The 16,802-nt window shown below is 45.5% G+C and overlaps 1 protein-coding gene across 1 annotated transcript in view; it reads left to right on the forward strand.

The window, feature by feature from the left end:
* Positions 1–16,802, forward strand: part of PFKL (phosphofructokinase, liver type) — a 697,584-nt gene that overhangs the window by 320,071 nt on the left and 360,711 nt on the right. Inside the window, exon 9 of the mRNA XM_069615767.1 lies at positions 16,420–16,512. Within this exon, the coding sequence (XP_069471868.1) occupies positions 16,420–16,512 (93 nt within the window). The remainder of the gene's footprint in view (positions 1–16,419; positions 16,513–16,802) is intronic.

Consider the following 16,802-nt stretch of genomic DNA (forward strand, 5'->3'; position numbering starts at 1 on the left):
ATGATTTGGAAATGCCAATACCTGCCATATAAATCTCCCTTAACAATGGGGGAGAGAGACTTCAAAACTTGAAAAGGGTGTTGCTGGAACTCTGAAATGTGCCATGCCCATCGTGCATGAAAATGATGCAGAGATTTAAGCTCTAGGACCAGGTTTGTTGGAGTGGGGTTTAGCAACTGGCGTCCCTGCACAGGTTACTTTGGATGTCTCCATGAGAACACGCCCCTTCCCTTTCATGACCAAAAAGCACCATTGGCGAACGTGTGCCAGTTTTCTAGCTGATAAAGTTCTTTTATGTGAAACTGGTACTCGGGTGAGATGGTGTGTGTGTATATAGTCTGACCAGCGGTTGTTTTCTTTGTGTTTTAGCAAACGCGGCTTGTTGCTGTGCCGTTTGTTTCATCAAGCAGCCCCCCCTTAAGATCAGGCCAACGTACACACCGCAGCATCTCGCGGTGTTCCACTTATGTTCTCCTGGCCATGGTGATCTGCGGGTTCTCCAGAGCAAAGGTTCATTTCTGTGGAAGTTATTTTAATTTGAAGCAGCTTTTAACCATAATTGCAACTGCAGTACAAAACCAATGGTTCCAAAAACGCACACATTTGTTTTGACCTTCACAATCATAAAGGAGGGCAGCAAAGAGAGTTGCACCAGGTGGGTCCTGAATTGGGAGACTGTATCTGCATCCATTCCCTATGGGGGACTGTATCTGCACCCATTCCCTATGGAGTCCTGAATGGGGGACTGTATCTGCACGCATTCCCTATGGAGTCCTGAATTGGAGACTGTATCTGCAACCATTCCCTATGGAGTCCTGAATGGGAGACTGTATCTGCACGCATTCCCTATGGAGTCCTGAATGGGAGACTGTACCTACACGCATTCCTATATCTATATATATATTTCAGTCACAGCTCGGATGGACTCCCCCCCTCTTCCCCTCCCATGTTAACATATACTCGTATCATTGAGTTTGGGTAAAAAAAAAAAAAACTATTATTCCAGCGTGAACAAGCAACAGGAATTGGACAGTGCTGTATAAAAATGTGGTTTTAAGGACTTTTTTGTGGTTTGCTCCAAATTAAATAGGTGACCGTTTTGGAGAGAGGTTTTACTTCCCCATTCAGGTGATGGAGATGGCCGTTCTAATTTGTGAGAGATTTTTCTGGGACCAGTTGGCAGAGTTCCGTGCATTTCTCATCAGCATAGGGATTGTATGGTGCCAAAGTGGGGCTTCGTGGGTTGGTGGGCAGTATTGAAGAATACCATGGCCCAGTTGTGAGCTTGTTCACTTTAATAGGAGTCTCGAACATCTCCTGACATTTTCCAGCTGGTAGAGAGGTAATTTCTACAAGCTTGTGCCTTTTTAAATAATTTACCTGAAATGTTTTTCACATCTTCCATGTAACTAGGACAATTGAATATTGATACACTTGGATTTATGATGGCCTTTGACATTGCGAGTTGGCGGACGTAACAAAGCCTTTGTAAATGGGGTGAAACTCGTGGGGTGCTGAATTTGTTGTGGCGGAAGTTGCATTACGTGTAATGGGCATTGCATTGAAATTGAGGATGAACATGCTGCCTCGGATGTAGGTTATCTGTGTAGAATCTTGTAACTATGTAAGCGAATATGCTGGATTGTCAAGTTAGATTGGATGAAAAGATGCGTGGAAAGAACAAAATCTGCTTTTTCTCACTTTTGTGACTCCATTCCACATTCGCTGGTCTTTTATTTTGCCCTGACCATTTTTCGTTTGGTTATTTCAGTTGATATCTCACTTGGGATGCAACTCTTAAATGTTCTTGGCACTTTGGGAACCCATGTGACCCTTCACCTCCCTCGGTCAGTAGCTTGACCTTGACAGTTGTAATGCTTCTGGATGGCGGCAGTGTATTTTAATACAACAGCTGCATGGGTAGTCGACATTTTGTCTCGGAGGAGGGTTTTTCTTTCTGCGGGATCCCAATATGGCGTTGCGAGTATTGTGAAGTGCAGTATCCAGGCAACTGTACTTGTTTGCCCTTGACTGTAATTGGGTGGTGTTTGGAAAGATTACTCTTTTGCCAACTTTCCATCCATAATTTCTATGGACCCCCAATCTTTGCTTTGTTTTTAACCTGTTCTGACTTTTTACAGGGAAGTAAAGCCTTCAGCTTAATTTCCCTTGCATTACTTCATTGTTGTGGGGAAACTGATCAGTCCAAACTGATCAGTCCAGACTATCAGTACTGGGAAACTGTTTCCCTTTTTACTTTTACATTTTTTGTAACTTTTTAACATTGCACACTGCATCTTACAATACAGTGCAATGGGGATACTTTTTCACTTGAGATTTTTGGTTACTTTTTATGTGCGAAAGACGAGCTGGTGGCACCAGATATATTTGTACCATTTTTGCATTAATTCTAGTGTGCACATTCGCATTTACTGCGTATGGCTACTAATCGTGGTTGGTTCCCTAAAATGGCAGTGCCACAAGCTTTCTGCTTGTTCGTTGGCCATATTGTTGTTTGGTCTTCTTCCTGTCTTGCCAGGTCAGGAAATCCCATAGGTTATGCACTTGCCTGGGAAGGTGTCTGTCAGGAAAGTCTGTGTTATGGGGCATGAGTTATGTCCACCTATTGTAGGACTAGAGAAGACTCACTCTTAGGTGTACATGGCTCCAATTCTTAGGTTTGGTAGCTGTGGCTGAGCAGCCAGGCTTAGTCTAGCGGGAGAAGTGTTGTAGGGAAGTGCAAAGAAAACCTATATTCAAGAATACACTCCTGCACTGTAGTTTTAAAGAAAATGGTTATTATAAATACTAAGGCAACTTACACAATATTAGGATCACGGGTAAGTAAACCTATTCAGTTATACAATAAGACATTTAAGCATTACTGAAAGCCATAGTAGACTTTAGAGGAATACAGATAAGTAGTCAGAGTAGCAAATCAATTCTTTAAACCACATTCAGGTAAGCAACAGAGATACTGGTGAGTACTTTAAAGCAACCTATACTTTAGAAAGTCCAGCCATATCTGGGAATAAGGTCTCAGTCAGTGGGGCACTGGGTGATCAGGGCCCCTGGGATGAAGAACAAAGAAAGGCAGACACTGTCAAAGTTGTCCAAAATAGCAGGTTTCTTTTATGTTGCAGGTAGGTAAAATGTTTAGTTGAAAGATATAGATAGACTCCATTGAGAATTGTAGACCAAAGGATCAGTGTCCTTGGGTTTGGGAAAACCCAGTTGGGTTGTCTACCCCAGTGTGTCTCTGAAAACTCGGGAGGATTATTGGACGAATCCGAGAATATTGTCCCTTATTTCCAAGGGGGAGACACTTTCCCATGGGCCAGGACAGTGCATCCTAAGAACTATAGTGCCTCTGGGGGTGGTACACCAATGGAAAATCACTTTGGGTGGGAGTTCTTTTATGGGATTGGGGACAATCATCACTCAAGAACACAGCATCACCCTGCTTTACCATATCCAACTCAAAGTCCTTCTGCCTCTTCCCTGGATGCAGTTGAAATATACTGTCATCAAGTTAAACTAACTTGCACGACAATACTGAGGGACCTGATCATGCAAAATATCGTGCATGTAGCCAAATTTAGCCTACATGACACTATTGAAAATACAGACAATATAAAGTATTACCAGACCATCTAAAGTATTACGTATGTAGCCAAATTAACCAACATAATAACAGGGAAAAACCAGACAGCACAAAGTATTATGCATATGGCCAAACTGACCTGTTTAACAGCATTGCAAAACCAGATAATAGAGAATAGTGTGCATGTAGTTTGAAAGATGGTACTGAAACGAAGAAGATGGCTAGGTCTACACAGATCACTTGTGAGCAACTGAATGAGAGGTCTAGTTTCCAAAGGTATTCCTAAGGAATACATCAGTCCAACGCAGGAGTTCCAACAGTGTTTAAGCCCAGGCACAAACAAAAGTGTTGGGGAGACGTGAGGGAGGAAGAGCTGTCCCACTAAGAGCAGGAGTCCGAGCCAGAACCGGACGAGAGACGAAGCAGAGGAACACAACGCGCAACACGAGAGGGCTTAGTCTGCAGGTACGCTACAGACACCGCTGGATGGCCAAACGCTGGTGGAGCCTCCTAGAAGGAAACAGCTGCCCAGAGACCACAAGGAGGCAAGCAGGTACGCAGGTTGCCCGGGAGCTGCAAGAGGTCCGGGGAATACTTGGGGGTGAGCTAAGGAGATGGAGAAAGAGTTTCTGGGACTCTGCACCAAACAAGAGATGGTTGTATACTTGGCAGGAGAGTGAACCAAGCAGATCCAACCGAATCGTGCAGACCTGCACCCAAGAAAGAGGGGGTCTGGGACCCTAATGACGCAGAGGATCTGGGACACTGAAGTGAACAAGACAGTTGTAAATTTGGCAGGAGAGTCAACCAAAGAAATACACCGCACCTGTACGAGTCTGGGACCCACACCCACACCCAAAAGGATTTCGGATCCTGAAACAAATGATATAAATTGGACAGGAGAGTGTATTAAGAGGATGGAACACAATGTTGTGAGTCTGGGACCCGCACCCCCTTGGGTGCCCCATATGGTCAGTTTGGCCATATGCATAATACATTGTGCTGTCTGGTTTTTCCCTGTTATTATGTTGGTTAATTTGGCTACATACATAATACTTTAGATGGTCTTTCCCTTGAAAGAGGGTCTGGGATCGTAATAACAGAGAGGGTCTAAGACCTTGAAGTAAACAAAAAACAATTACATATTCAGAAGGATCTGGAACCCTAAAGCAAGTGAGAAGAGTTGCAGACTTGATGGGAAGTGAACCAAGTAGAGACAACGCAACATTGCAAGTCTGCCACTTGCACCCACACGTGAAACCAAAGAATAAAGCCAGGAGGGTCTGTGACCCCTGAGCTATAACACATGAGAACACATGCTTAAAAAGGAACCTAAATGGGTTACATAAAGTATTGCAAGGCTGAGACTTGCACCCACATAAGAGATTGAAATTAAGAAGAACAAGAAGAAACACTGGAAATCCTAAACCGGGTAGCAGAACGTGCCAAGCTGAGAGGATATGGGAACTGTGCAGTTGATAAACAGTTCCTCTTGAGTTGTATCATTGTAAAGATGTCTAGGGTGAAAGTATAACCCTAGCATTGGGAACCTTCACTTGGGAACAGATCATTCCAAACTGGTTAGAAATAGGAACTGTGAACCACATAACAGTTCCTTGCCAGTTATTCAGAACCTTAATCTAAGAAGGAAGCTTGGGGTTAAAGGAGTACAGCCCTAAAACAAACTTTGCATATTGGAACGGTTAGGCAAGATTTGGTGCAGTACCCTTTGGGTGCACTACAACCACCGTGACCTCCTGGCAATAGGAACCCAATCTTTGGTATACGTCTGTACTAAACATGTTGGTAGTGTGGCTGAGCTGCCAGGCTTATCTCAAGAGGGGTCAGTGTGAGAAGTAGGGTAGTTAGAGATTCACAGTGACAAGTATCCACATAAACACTTAAACTCAAGGTTTCTTGATTAAACAATTAATTTTATTTAATAGTCATTTTGAATAACCCTTCTTTAGAAGGGAGCAATATAATAGTAACACACAAATGCACTCCAAAAATACACACTTAGTTTCTCTAAATCAGCAAATACCCATTTGTGATGGCACACAGACACTTCCTACACCCTCAGGTGACTTAAATAGCTAGGACACTGTGGACATTAATATATCACTGGTACATTAGGAGCAATACTGAGATGGGTGTCAAAGTAAAGCTGTTTTAGAATAAAACAAGAGATCACCCAAATAGTCTGAAGCAGGTAAGTATTTTGAAACCCCCCAATGCAAAGTAAGTTATCCCTTTCCTGGAAGGAAGGCAGAACACACAATCGGAAGGAAGAAGAGTGATTCTGGGAGCCAGACCAGCCAATGTCAATTGGGCAAAAGTCTAGGTGAGCTGAATCCCTTCTTGCAGGTAAGTAAAGGCCTAGCACAATGTTTTAAAAGTCTTTGTAGAAAGAGTAGAATCAATGTAGGGCCACAAGCTGGGAGGCATGTGAGGTAAAGAAGTGGTAGCAACTCTACAGAAGTAACCAAGACAAGTCTCAACTGAGAACAAGTAAGGCTACACAACAAGAGGCAAGTCCCCTTAGTTTACAGTACCTTTGGTTAGAAGAAATGGTTCCAGCTGGCTTCAGTTCCTGTGCAGCTCTGCAGATCCTGGTGTTTCCTGGGCCTCAGTTGTGGGGACTCCTGCACTGCAATGGGACGGTCAGCAGCAGCAAAGGGCAAACCTCAATTCAGCGGCACTTCGCGGTTTCAGCTCCTCACGTCCTGGCAAATAGCACCACCGCTACCACAACGGATAACACTTTGGACTTTCCTTGCATCTGGGGTCCAGAACTCTGATATGGCTCAGGCTGGGTCAGTCCTGCTTCCTGGGAGTCCGGAGGATCTTCCAGCAGCTCGGGTCCTACAAAGTGATGCACTCCAATCTGGTGTTCCTCTCCCTGGCACTACTCTTGCTGCAGCAGCAAGGAAGAACAGCCAGCTCTGAGAGGATGTCCCCCAGGAACGGAAGCAAAAAATGTTGTTTAGAAACCAGCTTTACAATGCCGTAAACCATGTACACCGAAATGGAAACCAAACCTGTAGTTCCGCAACTGGTACCGACACGAGGAATAAAACTCAAGGGACCTTGAAATCCACGTTTCAAGGCCCTAGGATGCACGGTTTCTGAGATATTTGCACCGCAATGCACCACGCCTGGGTGAGGCGTAACAGTGACCTACAGGAGCATTCATTTTCAACAATTGGAGAGTGTTATGTCTGTCTACAGGAACCATTTGAAGAATGGGTACTTCTGCTAGTTATTACTAAAAGTCTTTATCCAAAATTCTACAAGCATTGTGTCAAAGCCTTACTTCAGCACCCTTCCAAATCATCACAGCAAGCACCCATGTAAGTTCCTAGGAGTGGGAAGTACCTTTTAATGAAGAAAGAAGACCATGTCAACGGCGTGTCCCCAGGTGAGGCGACAGCAGTTCCGGTTCAGATTTTTGGCCTGGAGGCTGAAGAAGGAACTTTTTGCAGGAGCAGATGGTCAGCTTCTTGTGATGTGATGCCCAGCAGACGATCTTCTTGATACTGGCTTGTTGGGGCTCGATGAAGGCTTTGGTTTAGCAATGGCTGTCACACATCAGGCTTCTCTCCCTTTCTCTGGCCCCAACTTGGAAGTGGAGACGTTTCGAAGCGGGAAAGAATCACTCTAGGACCAGCAGGATGCCCACGAAGTTACAGCCTTAACTGCCCTTCAGGATACCATGCACAGTAAATTGGTCCAAGGCAGAGGCGTTGCTAGGGGGTGGGGGGGGCTTATGGGGCTATAGCCCTGGGTCTTTCGGTTGTAGCCCGGATAGCTCAGGTGCTACAACCAAAATGCATGCTAGCCCCTAGTCCCAGCAGTCCCGACATTGGCTTAGCCCCTGATCTTTTCCAGACCTAGCAACACCCCTGGTCCAGGGTATTGCAGAATAGCAGCCCATGATAGTCAGTTCTTCGAGGGATGGCGCAAAATGCAGGTTGTCTCGAGACTGGTTAGACCCTCCAGGGGGAGGAAGTCGTCCAGTCTGGATCTTCCCTATCGATCAGAAGAGGAGGTTGGAGCAGCAGTGGTCACTCAGCAGTCACTGGCAGTCGCTCAAGATGGCTGTAGATTTCTTATTCTGCTAATTTCTTTTTTTTTTTCTCCTTCGTCCATGGGTCAACACCCTCCTTCCGCTCCAGGACACTCTCCTTTATACAGTAACCCAGCCAATTGGCAGTCATGCCACATTAAAACTTCCAAAAGGACAGCCAGCCTCCCAGTCAGAACTGGATTCAAGTGGACACACCGGAGGACAAAGACCTGTGGAGTTTTGGTGCACTCCCAGCTTCCAGTCCTCCCAGACACGTTGGCAAAGACTTAGTGAGCGGTACCTCCCCTGCCCAGCACTGCAGAAGAAGGCTCAAGAAAGGACAAGTCATCAAGTGTTGGCGAAAAAAGAAGACAGGCACCATTTTAATACATTGGTGGCCTATGTGTCCCTTGCAACAGCAGCCTGCGTGTATGGTTCATAAAAAAATCAGTAGAAAATATCGACTGCCACCAGTAACTCATATGAACTTGTCACTGTAACTAGGAAGTTACAGGAGAAGTGGCAAAAGGGATAACATGTGTGCCCTTGGCACTCCACATAAGGTGGGGGATGGGGGTGTAGGTGCTGATTCCACAAAATAAAAGTTATGTAGAATAAAAAGTATCCCCCTAGCCTTGGAAACAGTTATCATGAGGAAAATACAAAAGGCAGCTCAAAGAGCTCTCAGCAACACTGTACAGAAAGTGCTGTGTGCTGCAATTATAAATTGCAGATGCCTTAAACAGTGAAGAAAAGCATTGCTCCAAAGGGGTACAACCAGAATGGTTGAAAATGGTTCCCAGAGGTATAGTAAAAGGCTGAATATGGGAAAAGGCTCCCACTCACTCAGGAAAACTGACTAAAAAAAATCCTAGAGTCCAGCCAAAAGTGCAGAGGGGCTCATAAGTGAGGAGAACTATGCACACAAAATGAAATTCTACCCAACAGAAACCAGTAGTTGTCCTTGATTGTACTGCTACTGGCTGTTTGGTGCAGATCCTTACCATTGGTGGGCTTGGACTTGCTCCCAGGCTGGATTTTGGATAAGACTGCTGCACTGATTTCTAGCGCTGCAGCCAAGAATCCCTCATAGAAGAACAGCCAACAGAACATCCGAAGAAAACTTCAGAATAGGGCTGGTCCCCTTCCTGTATCTGGCCTGGTGAAGCCCTGTTGGACTACCTGATCTGTAAAGGCCCTGTGCGGTCCTTCAACCCCTGGAGTGGTGGGACCAACAAGTCTCAATGTATCCTCAAGGGTCCAACCATCCTGAGCCTTTGGAAGTGTCCTTGGACCACCCAGTGTACTGTTCAGCTCTCCAGCTTTTGTAACCTTTGGGCACAAGGCACCTTTCTTCTTATGGCTTGGCCTGCTGAAGGTAGGTTATACCACCTGTGACTTGGTTCCCTTTTTACTGCAATACTTTACTTTACCGCCTTTGCTGGTGAACGCATTTTAAGACCCTATTGTGAATGTATATATGTTATTGAGTATTGTGCAATAGTATCACCTGCTGGTTTCATTATTTGTGTTTAAAGCCTAGAATAAATATTTGTTTTCTTACACATTTCTGTCTAATTTAAATTATTGTATACTCACCATGTGGACTCACTGTAGAACCCTGACCCCAATCAGACTCTCCTGAGAATAGGCTAGACTCCTCTCCATTGCTATATTGATTGGGGTTTGGATAACCTCTCCGAGTTCCCTGTTCACTATAACTAGGGTGGCCTCCTAAAATCTGCCCACCAGGCCAGATTCTAGATGTCCATCTCATCCGGTGGAGACGTGAATGATATGTAGGGTCGTTTTTCTGATGTGGGTTCCAGCAGAGATGGTGTGGCATTAGTGAGTGATTGCTGGGGTTATATTTGTATTTTGTATTTGTATTTGTTTTATTTGTATAGTGCAGCCAGGCCCATAGGCAACCGGGCGCATATCTTAAACAGTAGGTTACACACATACATAGGAAATTACAGGAAAGTCACATAGAACAGGGTTACAGTTAACGTAGCAGATAATTTATACAAAGGTGAAATAACAGTTGGTTCAGTACTGGATCCTATGGTCCCCCTAGTTAAGTTGGGAGTCTGGCTGTGACCAATGGTTCATGTGAGGTGGTGAGCCAGAGCTTTGCTTTGTGTTTAAATGAGTTGAATGACGGTAAATTTCTAATGGTGAGTGGCAAGGTATTCTAGAGTTTAGCCGCCTGGACTGGGAAGCTGACCCCTCCAGCTGTTTGCAGCCTATATTTGGGGATCGAGATCCCTTGGTTGTGGACCGATCTCAGAGTCTGTGTGGGAATGTATTGGGTGAAGCGTGAGGCTAGGTAGATGGGGGGGGGGGTGCAACTTGTTAACTTGTTTACACATTTGTAGGTGAGTGCCAAAACTTTCAGGGAGATCCTTTGGGAGACTGATAACCAGAGAAGGTTCTTCCTGGTTACAGAGATGTGTGCTGATCTGGATAGGTTGAGTGCTGCTCTGATGGCACTGTTTTGGGTGATCTGGAGTTTTAGGTTCCGTTGATTGGTGCCTTGGTATAAGGCATTACAATAGTCCAGTTTGGACATGACCAATGTCCTGGCGACGGTGATGCAATTTTGTGTGGTGAGGAAGGGGCAGCAGGCTGTGATCAGTTTGCAGGTGTAGGTTGATGCAGCTACAACTGCATTGGTATGTCGGGTGAGGGAGAGTGTGGTATCGAGGTAGATTCCTAAGGTTTTCGTATCTTTAGATACTTTGATGGAGTTACCGTCGATATTGAAGGACCTGAACAAAGGGTTCAGTTTGTTTAACCTCTGTTGTGTTCCCAAGTTGAGGAGCTCTGTCTTGTCATCATTGAGCCATAACTCATGTTGGGCCATCCACGCTTGAATGACTTGGTAGATGTCGTTCAGAGCTTTGGAGTCGACAATGTAGTCACCGGTAATGGGAATGAGTATCTGGGTGTCATCAGCGTAGTTGGTGTAGGTGACACCCAGATAGTCGAGCACATCAAACAATGGTTTGGTGAATACATTGTAGAGTGTGGGAGGGACACAGGACCTCTGAGGGACTCCGCAGGGGACTGATGCGGGGTCTGCAGAAGAGGTAGGTGAGAAGACTCATTTGTCTTTTGTCAAGGAAAGACCTAATCCAGTTGGTGGCCTTGTCCGAGAAGTGGGCGGCAGATTTTAGGTGCTGACAGAGGATTTGGTGGTTGACCAAGTCGAAGGCAGCGGATAAGTCCAGTAGGAGAAGGAGGGCAAGTTTGCTGTTATCTTTTAAGTCCTCAATTTGAGTTTTCAGGTCTAGAAGAGCTGTTTCTGTCCCATGTTTGGGTCTGAAACCAGATTGTCTAGTGCCGAGGAGATTGTTGATTTCTAGGTAATTCTGAATCTGAAGGTATGCTGCTCTGCCTAATATTTTTAGGACGAAAGGGACAGTGGTAATGGGTCTGTAGTTAGTGGGAACCTCAGGGTCAAGAGTTGGTTTTTTTAAGAGGGGGATAACACAGGCATCCTTCAGGTTGTTGGGCACCATTCCAGATTGGAACGAAGAATTGATGAACGTTGTTATAAAGGGCGCCAGGTCGTGTGCAGATTCCTTAATGATAGGTGCTGGGCAGGAGTCGCCTTGGCAGTTGGATGGTTTCAGGTTGAAAATAAGGTTTTCTACCTCTGAAGTGGTAAGTGGGGTGAAGCTGAAAGAAGTGTGGGTAAAGGAGGCTGTAGGGAGCGTCACTAGTTTGGAAAGGGGAGAGGAGATGAGGGTGGTTTGTTTGTCATTGATTTTAGATTGTAGGGTGGAAATTCTGTTAAGAGCACTTTGAATATTGTTACACCACGTGCTGTCCTTGTTGCAGGTGTCCAATGCAGGGGAGGGGGATTCTAGTTCTTTGAGGATTGTGAAGAGCTCCCTTGTGCTGGATTCTGCTTGGGATATCCGCTGATTGTAAGTTTCTTTTTTGGCATGCAGGATCGCTTCCTTGTAGTTGAGGGAAGTGATAGCAAGACGGTCTTTATTGGATTTGCAAGGGTGGCTTTTCCAGAGAGACTCGGCTCTTCGCTTTTCTATGCGCAGGACTCTAAGCTGTGGGTGAACCAAGAGTTTAGATGGGCTCGCTGTTTGGCTTTACGAAGTTTAAGCGGGGCTATGTAGTCAATAGTTCTACGCAGTGTTTGATGTCTACAAGGACAGTGGGGTCTTTGTGCTGTGAGGCACAGTTGTTGAGGATGGGGAGGATGAGGAGGATAGGTTTATCTCTGATAATGTCTTTTTTGTTCCTAGTGGGAATAGCGGGGGCAATGGTAGGTTTGGTATGTGGATTGGTAGCTGGTAATTGGAAGATAATAGTGTGATGGTCAGACCAGGCACAGGCTTGGTTGGCGCTTATCGTAATGTTGCAGTTGAGATAGGCGATCCAGTCAAGCGTTCTACCCTTGTTATGAGTGAGTTCAAGAATGCGCTGCTGAAAGCCTAGGTTGTTGAGTCGATGCAACCTCGGTGGCCAGGTGGTCCTTAGTATCAGTTAGGCCAAGATTAAGGTCACCAAGTACTATCACCTGAGAGTATGGTTTAGTATTGTTCATCAGAATGGATGTAAGGTCATCTGTGAAGGATCCAAGTGGTCCTGGAGGTCGGTAGATGAGGTGTATGGTTGCGGTGTTAGTCTGGGAGAGAGTGAGCTTCACCGACAACAACTCAGCAGAAATGATTTGAGTGTTAGGGATGGTTCTCATAGAGATGTTGTCCCTGTGGATGAATGCGACTCCACCTCCTTTGGAAGAGGCGTGTCGGTCGATTCTGTTGATGGTGTGGCCGTTCGGGATGGCGAGGGCAAGGAGTGGGCCGGATGCTGCGTGGAGCCACGTTTCAGTAATGGAGATGAAGTCGAGGTTATGGACTGTAATTAAATCAGTAATATCTAGAGCATAGGCTGTGATGGACCTAGCATTAATGAGGGCACCTTTGAGTTTGTTGGGAGGGGCAGTGGGGTGGGGTGTCCTCTGTATAGGGGACTGTGAGGTTTTGGTAAGGTTGCGCTGGACAGATGTGGCAGGAGGTAATCTTGATCTAAGTCTGTGATTCCTGAGCCGAAGAGCGCTTGGTTGATTGGGTGTGGGTTTGGTAGTGAAGTGTTGTATCCACAAGGCTGGGTCATTGTCGTATGGGTTGGCTATGATGCTGATGCTTTGTGACATGGTGCTCGGATATGAGGAAGGGGAGTAGTCGGTAGTATTAAGAGGTTCGGCGCTTTACCTAAAAATTAGGTACACCAGGGTGATCCAGTGGTAGATGTAGTGGCAAGCAGATGGCAGAAGCCACATGACTTATTCTAAATGTCGCACTATCTGCCGAAGAGATGTATGATAGGTAGGTTCAGATGGGTAGACGGCGCATCAAGCATAGCATAACAATCATGCATAGCATAACATAAAGCCTAGCATAGTAGTGGGTGCAACAGGTTAGCTAGTGCTGCAGGGTGAGCAGATTCGAATTTTTCTCAGGTAGTACAAAATAGCAGAAGTGCAAAGCATGACAGTGGGCAGAAACCAAATAGGCAGATTCAAATTGTGCTCTTATAGTACAAAAGAGCAGACTGCAACGTATAACTATGGGCAAATCAAGTTGGCTAGTACAGGGAAGGCAGATTCGAATTGTGCTTGGTTGTAATAAATAGCAGAGGTGCAAAGCAAGACAGTGGGCAAGAACAAATTAGGCAAATTCGCAATATGCTCAAATGAAGGAGTATTGGAAGGATACAGTAATAGGCTAGATGCAGAGCCTAACACTGGCAGCAATAAGGCATGGAAAGTACAGTATCCGACTAGGTGCAGTCACAAGCAGCAATAAGGCATGGAGAGTACAGTAACAGGCTTGATGCAAAGTTCATGCTAAATGCAGTGACTACAGTACACCAGACTCCGGTAAAGGCGGTTGGAGGCAAAGTCTGTTGCGCCGTGGGACCAGCGAGGCAATCCTAATAGCGGTCGTGCTAAGTGTGGTAAACTGAGCGCGACCGTAAATTCAGCGAGGTCTGGACATGGGACGTAGTAGGGCAGGTGCAGCCATCCATAGACAGATGTGCTGAGCTGAGCATGTATTACAAATACACATAAGCGTTCCTAGGTGGATGCGCTGCTATGCAATGTTGCATTACAGCAAGAAAGGCAACAACATGGGGGCGGAGGACCGAAGTCTATGATGCACAAAAGCCATCGTGAAGTGCAGCGCATGTGGGATTTATGGGTAGGCAAGGTTGTGACTGGGAAAGAGACGGTGAGCTGCAAGTTCAGGGCAAGCTTACCGAGATGAGGCCAGGGTCTGTGGCCCAGGCCTTGGACGCCTCCGGACATGCTCCAGACAGGAAGCCTTGGTGTGGCCTTAGTGGGTGTGCCGGCTTGACGCCTGCCGGCGACGGGATTGGCTGAAGAGCGGGCAGGGAGCCAATCATGCCAGGTTCACACTGAAGTGGGCTGTGTGGTCTGGCGAATGTAGGCGGGCGGCCATCTTGGAATTGGTTGTATCCTCGAGGAGGCTAATGGCGGCCAATACAAATAATCACCCTTAATGCAGCAACCGAAGCACGGTGCTGCACGGAGCACTGACAATGCAGCTTCCCTCGAATTGTGTGTAGTAAAGCAGATTTCGAATCTGCTTGTGACGCCAAATGTGAAAGCTGGGGTATGGCGGTCCTGCCAAGGTAAAACAATGCTAGCCTCACCTGGCGTGGAGGCACCACTGCTCCTGCAGTGAGGGGGGTCCTAAGCCCATCGGGATCCGGACGAACTGTTGTGTGTATTGAGATTGCTCTGGAATCCACATCCCACATATTTGCCCTGAAGATTGTCTGAAAAATATTTTGTGGAGTTGCCAGCACTGATTGGTTGGCTGCCCCATGTTTGAATGGTGCAGGCATGTGTTATTGGTGATTAGGGGTACTCTTTACCCTCTTGTCTGGTATTATATATGTAACTGGCACCGGAAACGTTGTCCACGAATGGGCTTTTTAGCATCCAGAGAGACTGATCCAAGAAAAATCACTGAAGCTTTTTTGGGCGATGCTCCTGACCAGAAGAACCAGTGTGTGGTCTTTCCTGTTGATAGTGGGAAACAGCTGGCTGCCCTGCCATTTGTTACTATAGAACTCTCAGGGATTGCCTGTGCTCTGTGATCTCTGAAACTGAGCAACACATCCTCCCGTTATCCCGATATGGCTGCTGCCTCCGGACCTTTTGTTTAACAATCCATCTATGTAGTGCAACCCTAGTACCACCCATCTTGTGAGGAGACCTCCAGTGGTGTGTCCAGCTGCACATTCTTCAAACTGCACTCTGTGAACCCTGACTAGGTCACCATTGCTGTATTTTAATTCTTCAGTCAGTTTCTTAGTCTGCACATCTTCAGTAGGCCTCTTTGAACTTAGCTGGGCTTTCATGTTCAATCTTCTGAGGTTTGGTATCTTATGTTGCTGATCCTGCCCATCCCACTGTGAGCCACGACCATCCTTGCTGCTGCTACAAGTGTTCCAATTGGAAGACTCTTCACTGGGAGGAATGTTTTCACTTCTGCATTGGGGTCTCCCGGTGGTTGCCCCCCTGACTCACCTACAGTGGTTTGTTCTGTTCTTTCCTTGCTGCAGGGCTCCCGTACTGGGATATCCCATCCATTTTGAGCCATGTTCAGAAACCTATTTTTCAATTATTTGCCTGTATATTTTGTAGTCATTTCCTATGCATAACTTAATAATAAAGAATGTACACATATATTGTGTTAACCTTCCCTTTGTTATAATCAAAAGTGTTTACTGTACCTTTTAAACCAGCTCATGCATTGTAGAGGGTTACCTTGTTTACTCTGGCAAGTCTGCTACTTTAGGAGCGAGGAGCTCTACACCCTGTGCGCCAAGTAAAATGTTGTGTACCCCAGAAATTTAGCAAAATGTCACTATCATTGTGGTTCCCCTAGTCACTGGCTATTTGGGTGTAGGGATGTCCTAGTCCAGTTTGAGATGCATACATCGTCTTTCATTATTTTGTTAGTATAAAGGTCTCTGCATCTGTCTTTGGAAGTGGAGTCCCCTACTAGAGGTGTGGTGCAGGTTCAATATTTTTTTGATTGCTTGCATTAGGGATGCCAAGAAAGAATTACATGATGGGAACTTGTGAAGTTTCTGTGTGTAGCATCGGAGTGTGCTTTCATAGATGTGGATCAGTCAGCCTAACATTTTTGAGGGAGTGGACAGCAGATTTGCATGATCCTTGTAGTAGAATGATGCCACATATGGTGTGGGATGGTGAAACGGCCCATCACATGAAATTGTATTTAATGGTTGTTTGTATTGTATGGGGGATCCTTCTACTTGGGGCTTAGAGATGATGGGCAAAAGGGCAGGAATAGTAGTTGCATGTTTATTGGGAAAAGTAGAATTAAATAATGGAATTGTTTTTAGTGATTGATGTGTACGCTTTTTGGTGTGCGTATTGGGAGGCAGGGTTTGAAAGGAGAAAGCATCCAAATTGTAGAACTACGCAGACCACAATTGTCTTCATCAGGATAACTACTGAGGAGACACAATAGCTTTTGTATTAACAATATATTACCTGCACTTTTTATCAAATACTCCTACTTGAAAATGTCCTGAGACATCAGGCGTAGAGCTCCTCTGCACAAGGACATGTACTATTTTACATTTTGTTACCTGTCAGTTTTAAAGGGATTACCATTAACACAACATTCTGTTCTTGATTTCTATTAAACAGCTGGTTGTCCAAAGATTGGGATTTGACACCAGAGTTACTGTCCTTGGCCATGTTCAGCGAGGAGGCACTCCCTCGGCTTTTGATCGTATTCTGGTACGTACTATTAACCATCTTCTGTGATGAATGTTCTAATGAGGAAACTGAGGAGCGGACTTAAATTGAATAAGGGACAATCTATTTTGACAACTGCTGGGAACTTCTGAATCCTTACATACTATGTGTGCACCAATGCCTAAGGAAACTTATTGACCTTGTTTAGGAAAGCAAAAAGTGATGTTTCAGTTGTTACTTGAACAAAATAGGCACTTGGGTTTCTCAGATTACTGGGCCCTCTTCCTGTCCAAAGTTTTGCGTCCTTGTGTCTACTTTATTGTTGGATCACA

This window comes from Ambystoma mexicanum, chromosome 9 (assembly GCF_040938575.1).
Source record: "Ambystoma mexicanum isolate Mex_15411 chromosome 9, UKY_AmexF1_1, whole genome shotgun sequence".
Classification (NCBI taxonomy): domain Eukaryota; kingdom Metazoa; phylum Chordata; class Amphibia; order Caudata; family Ambystomatidae; genus Ambystoma; species Ambystoma mexicanum.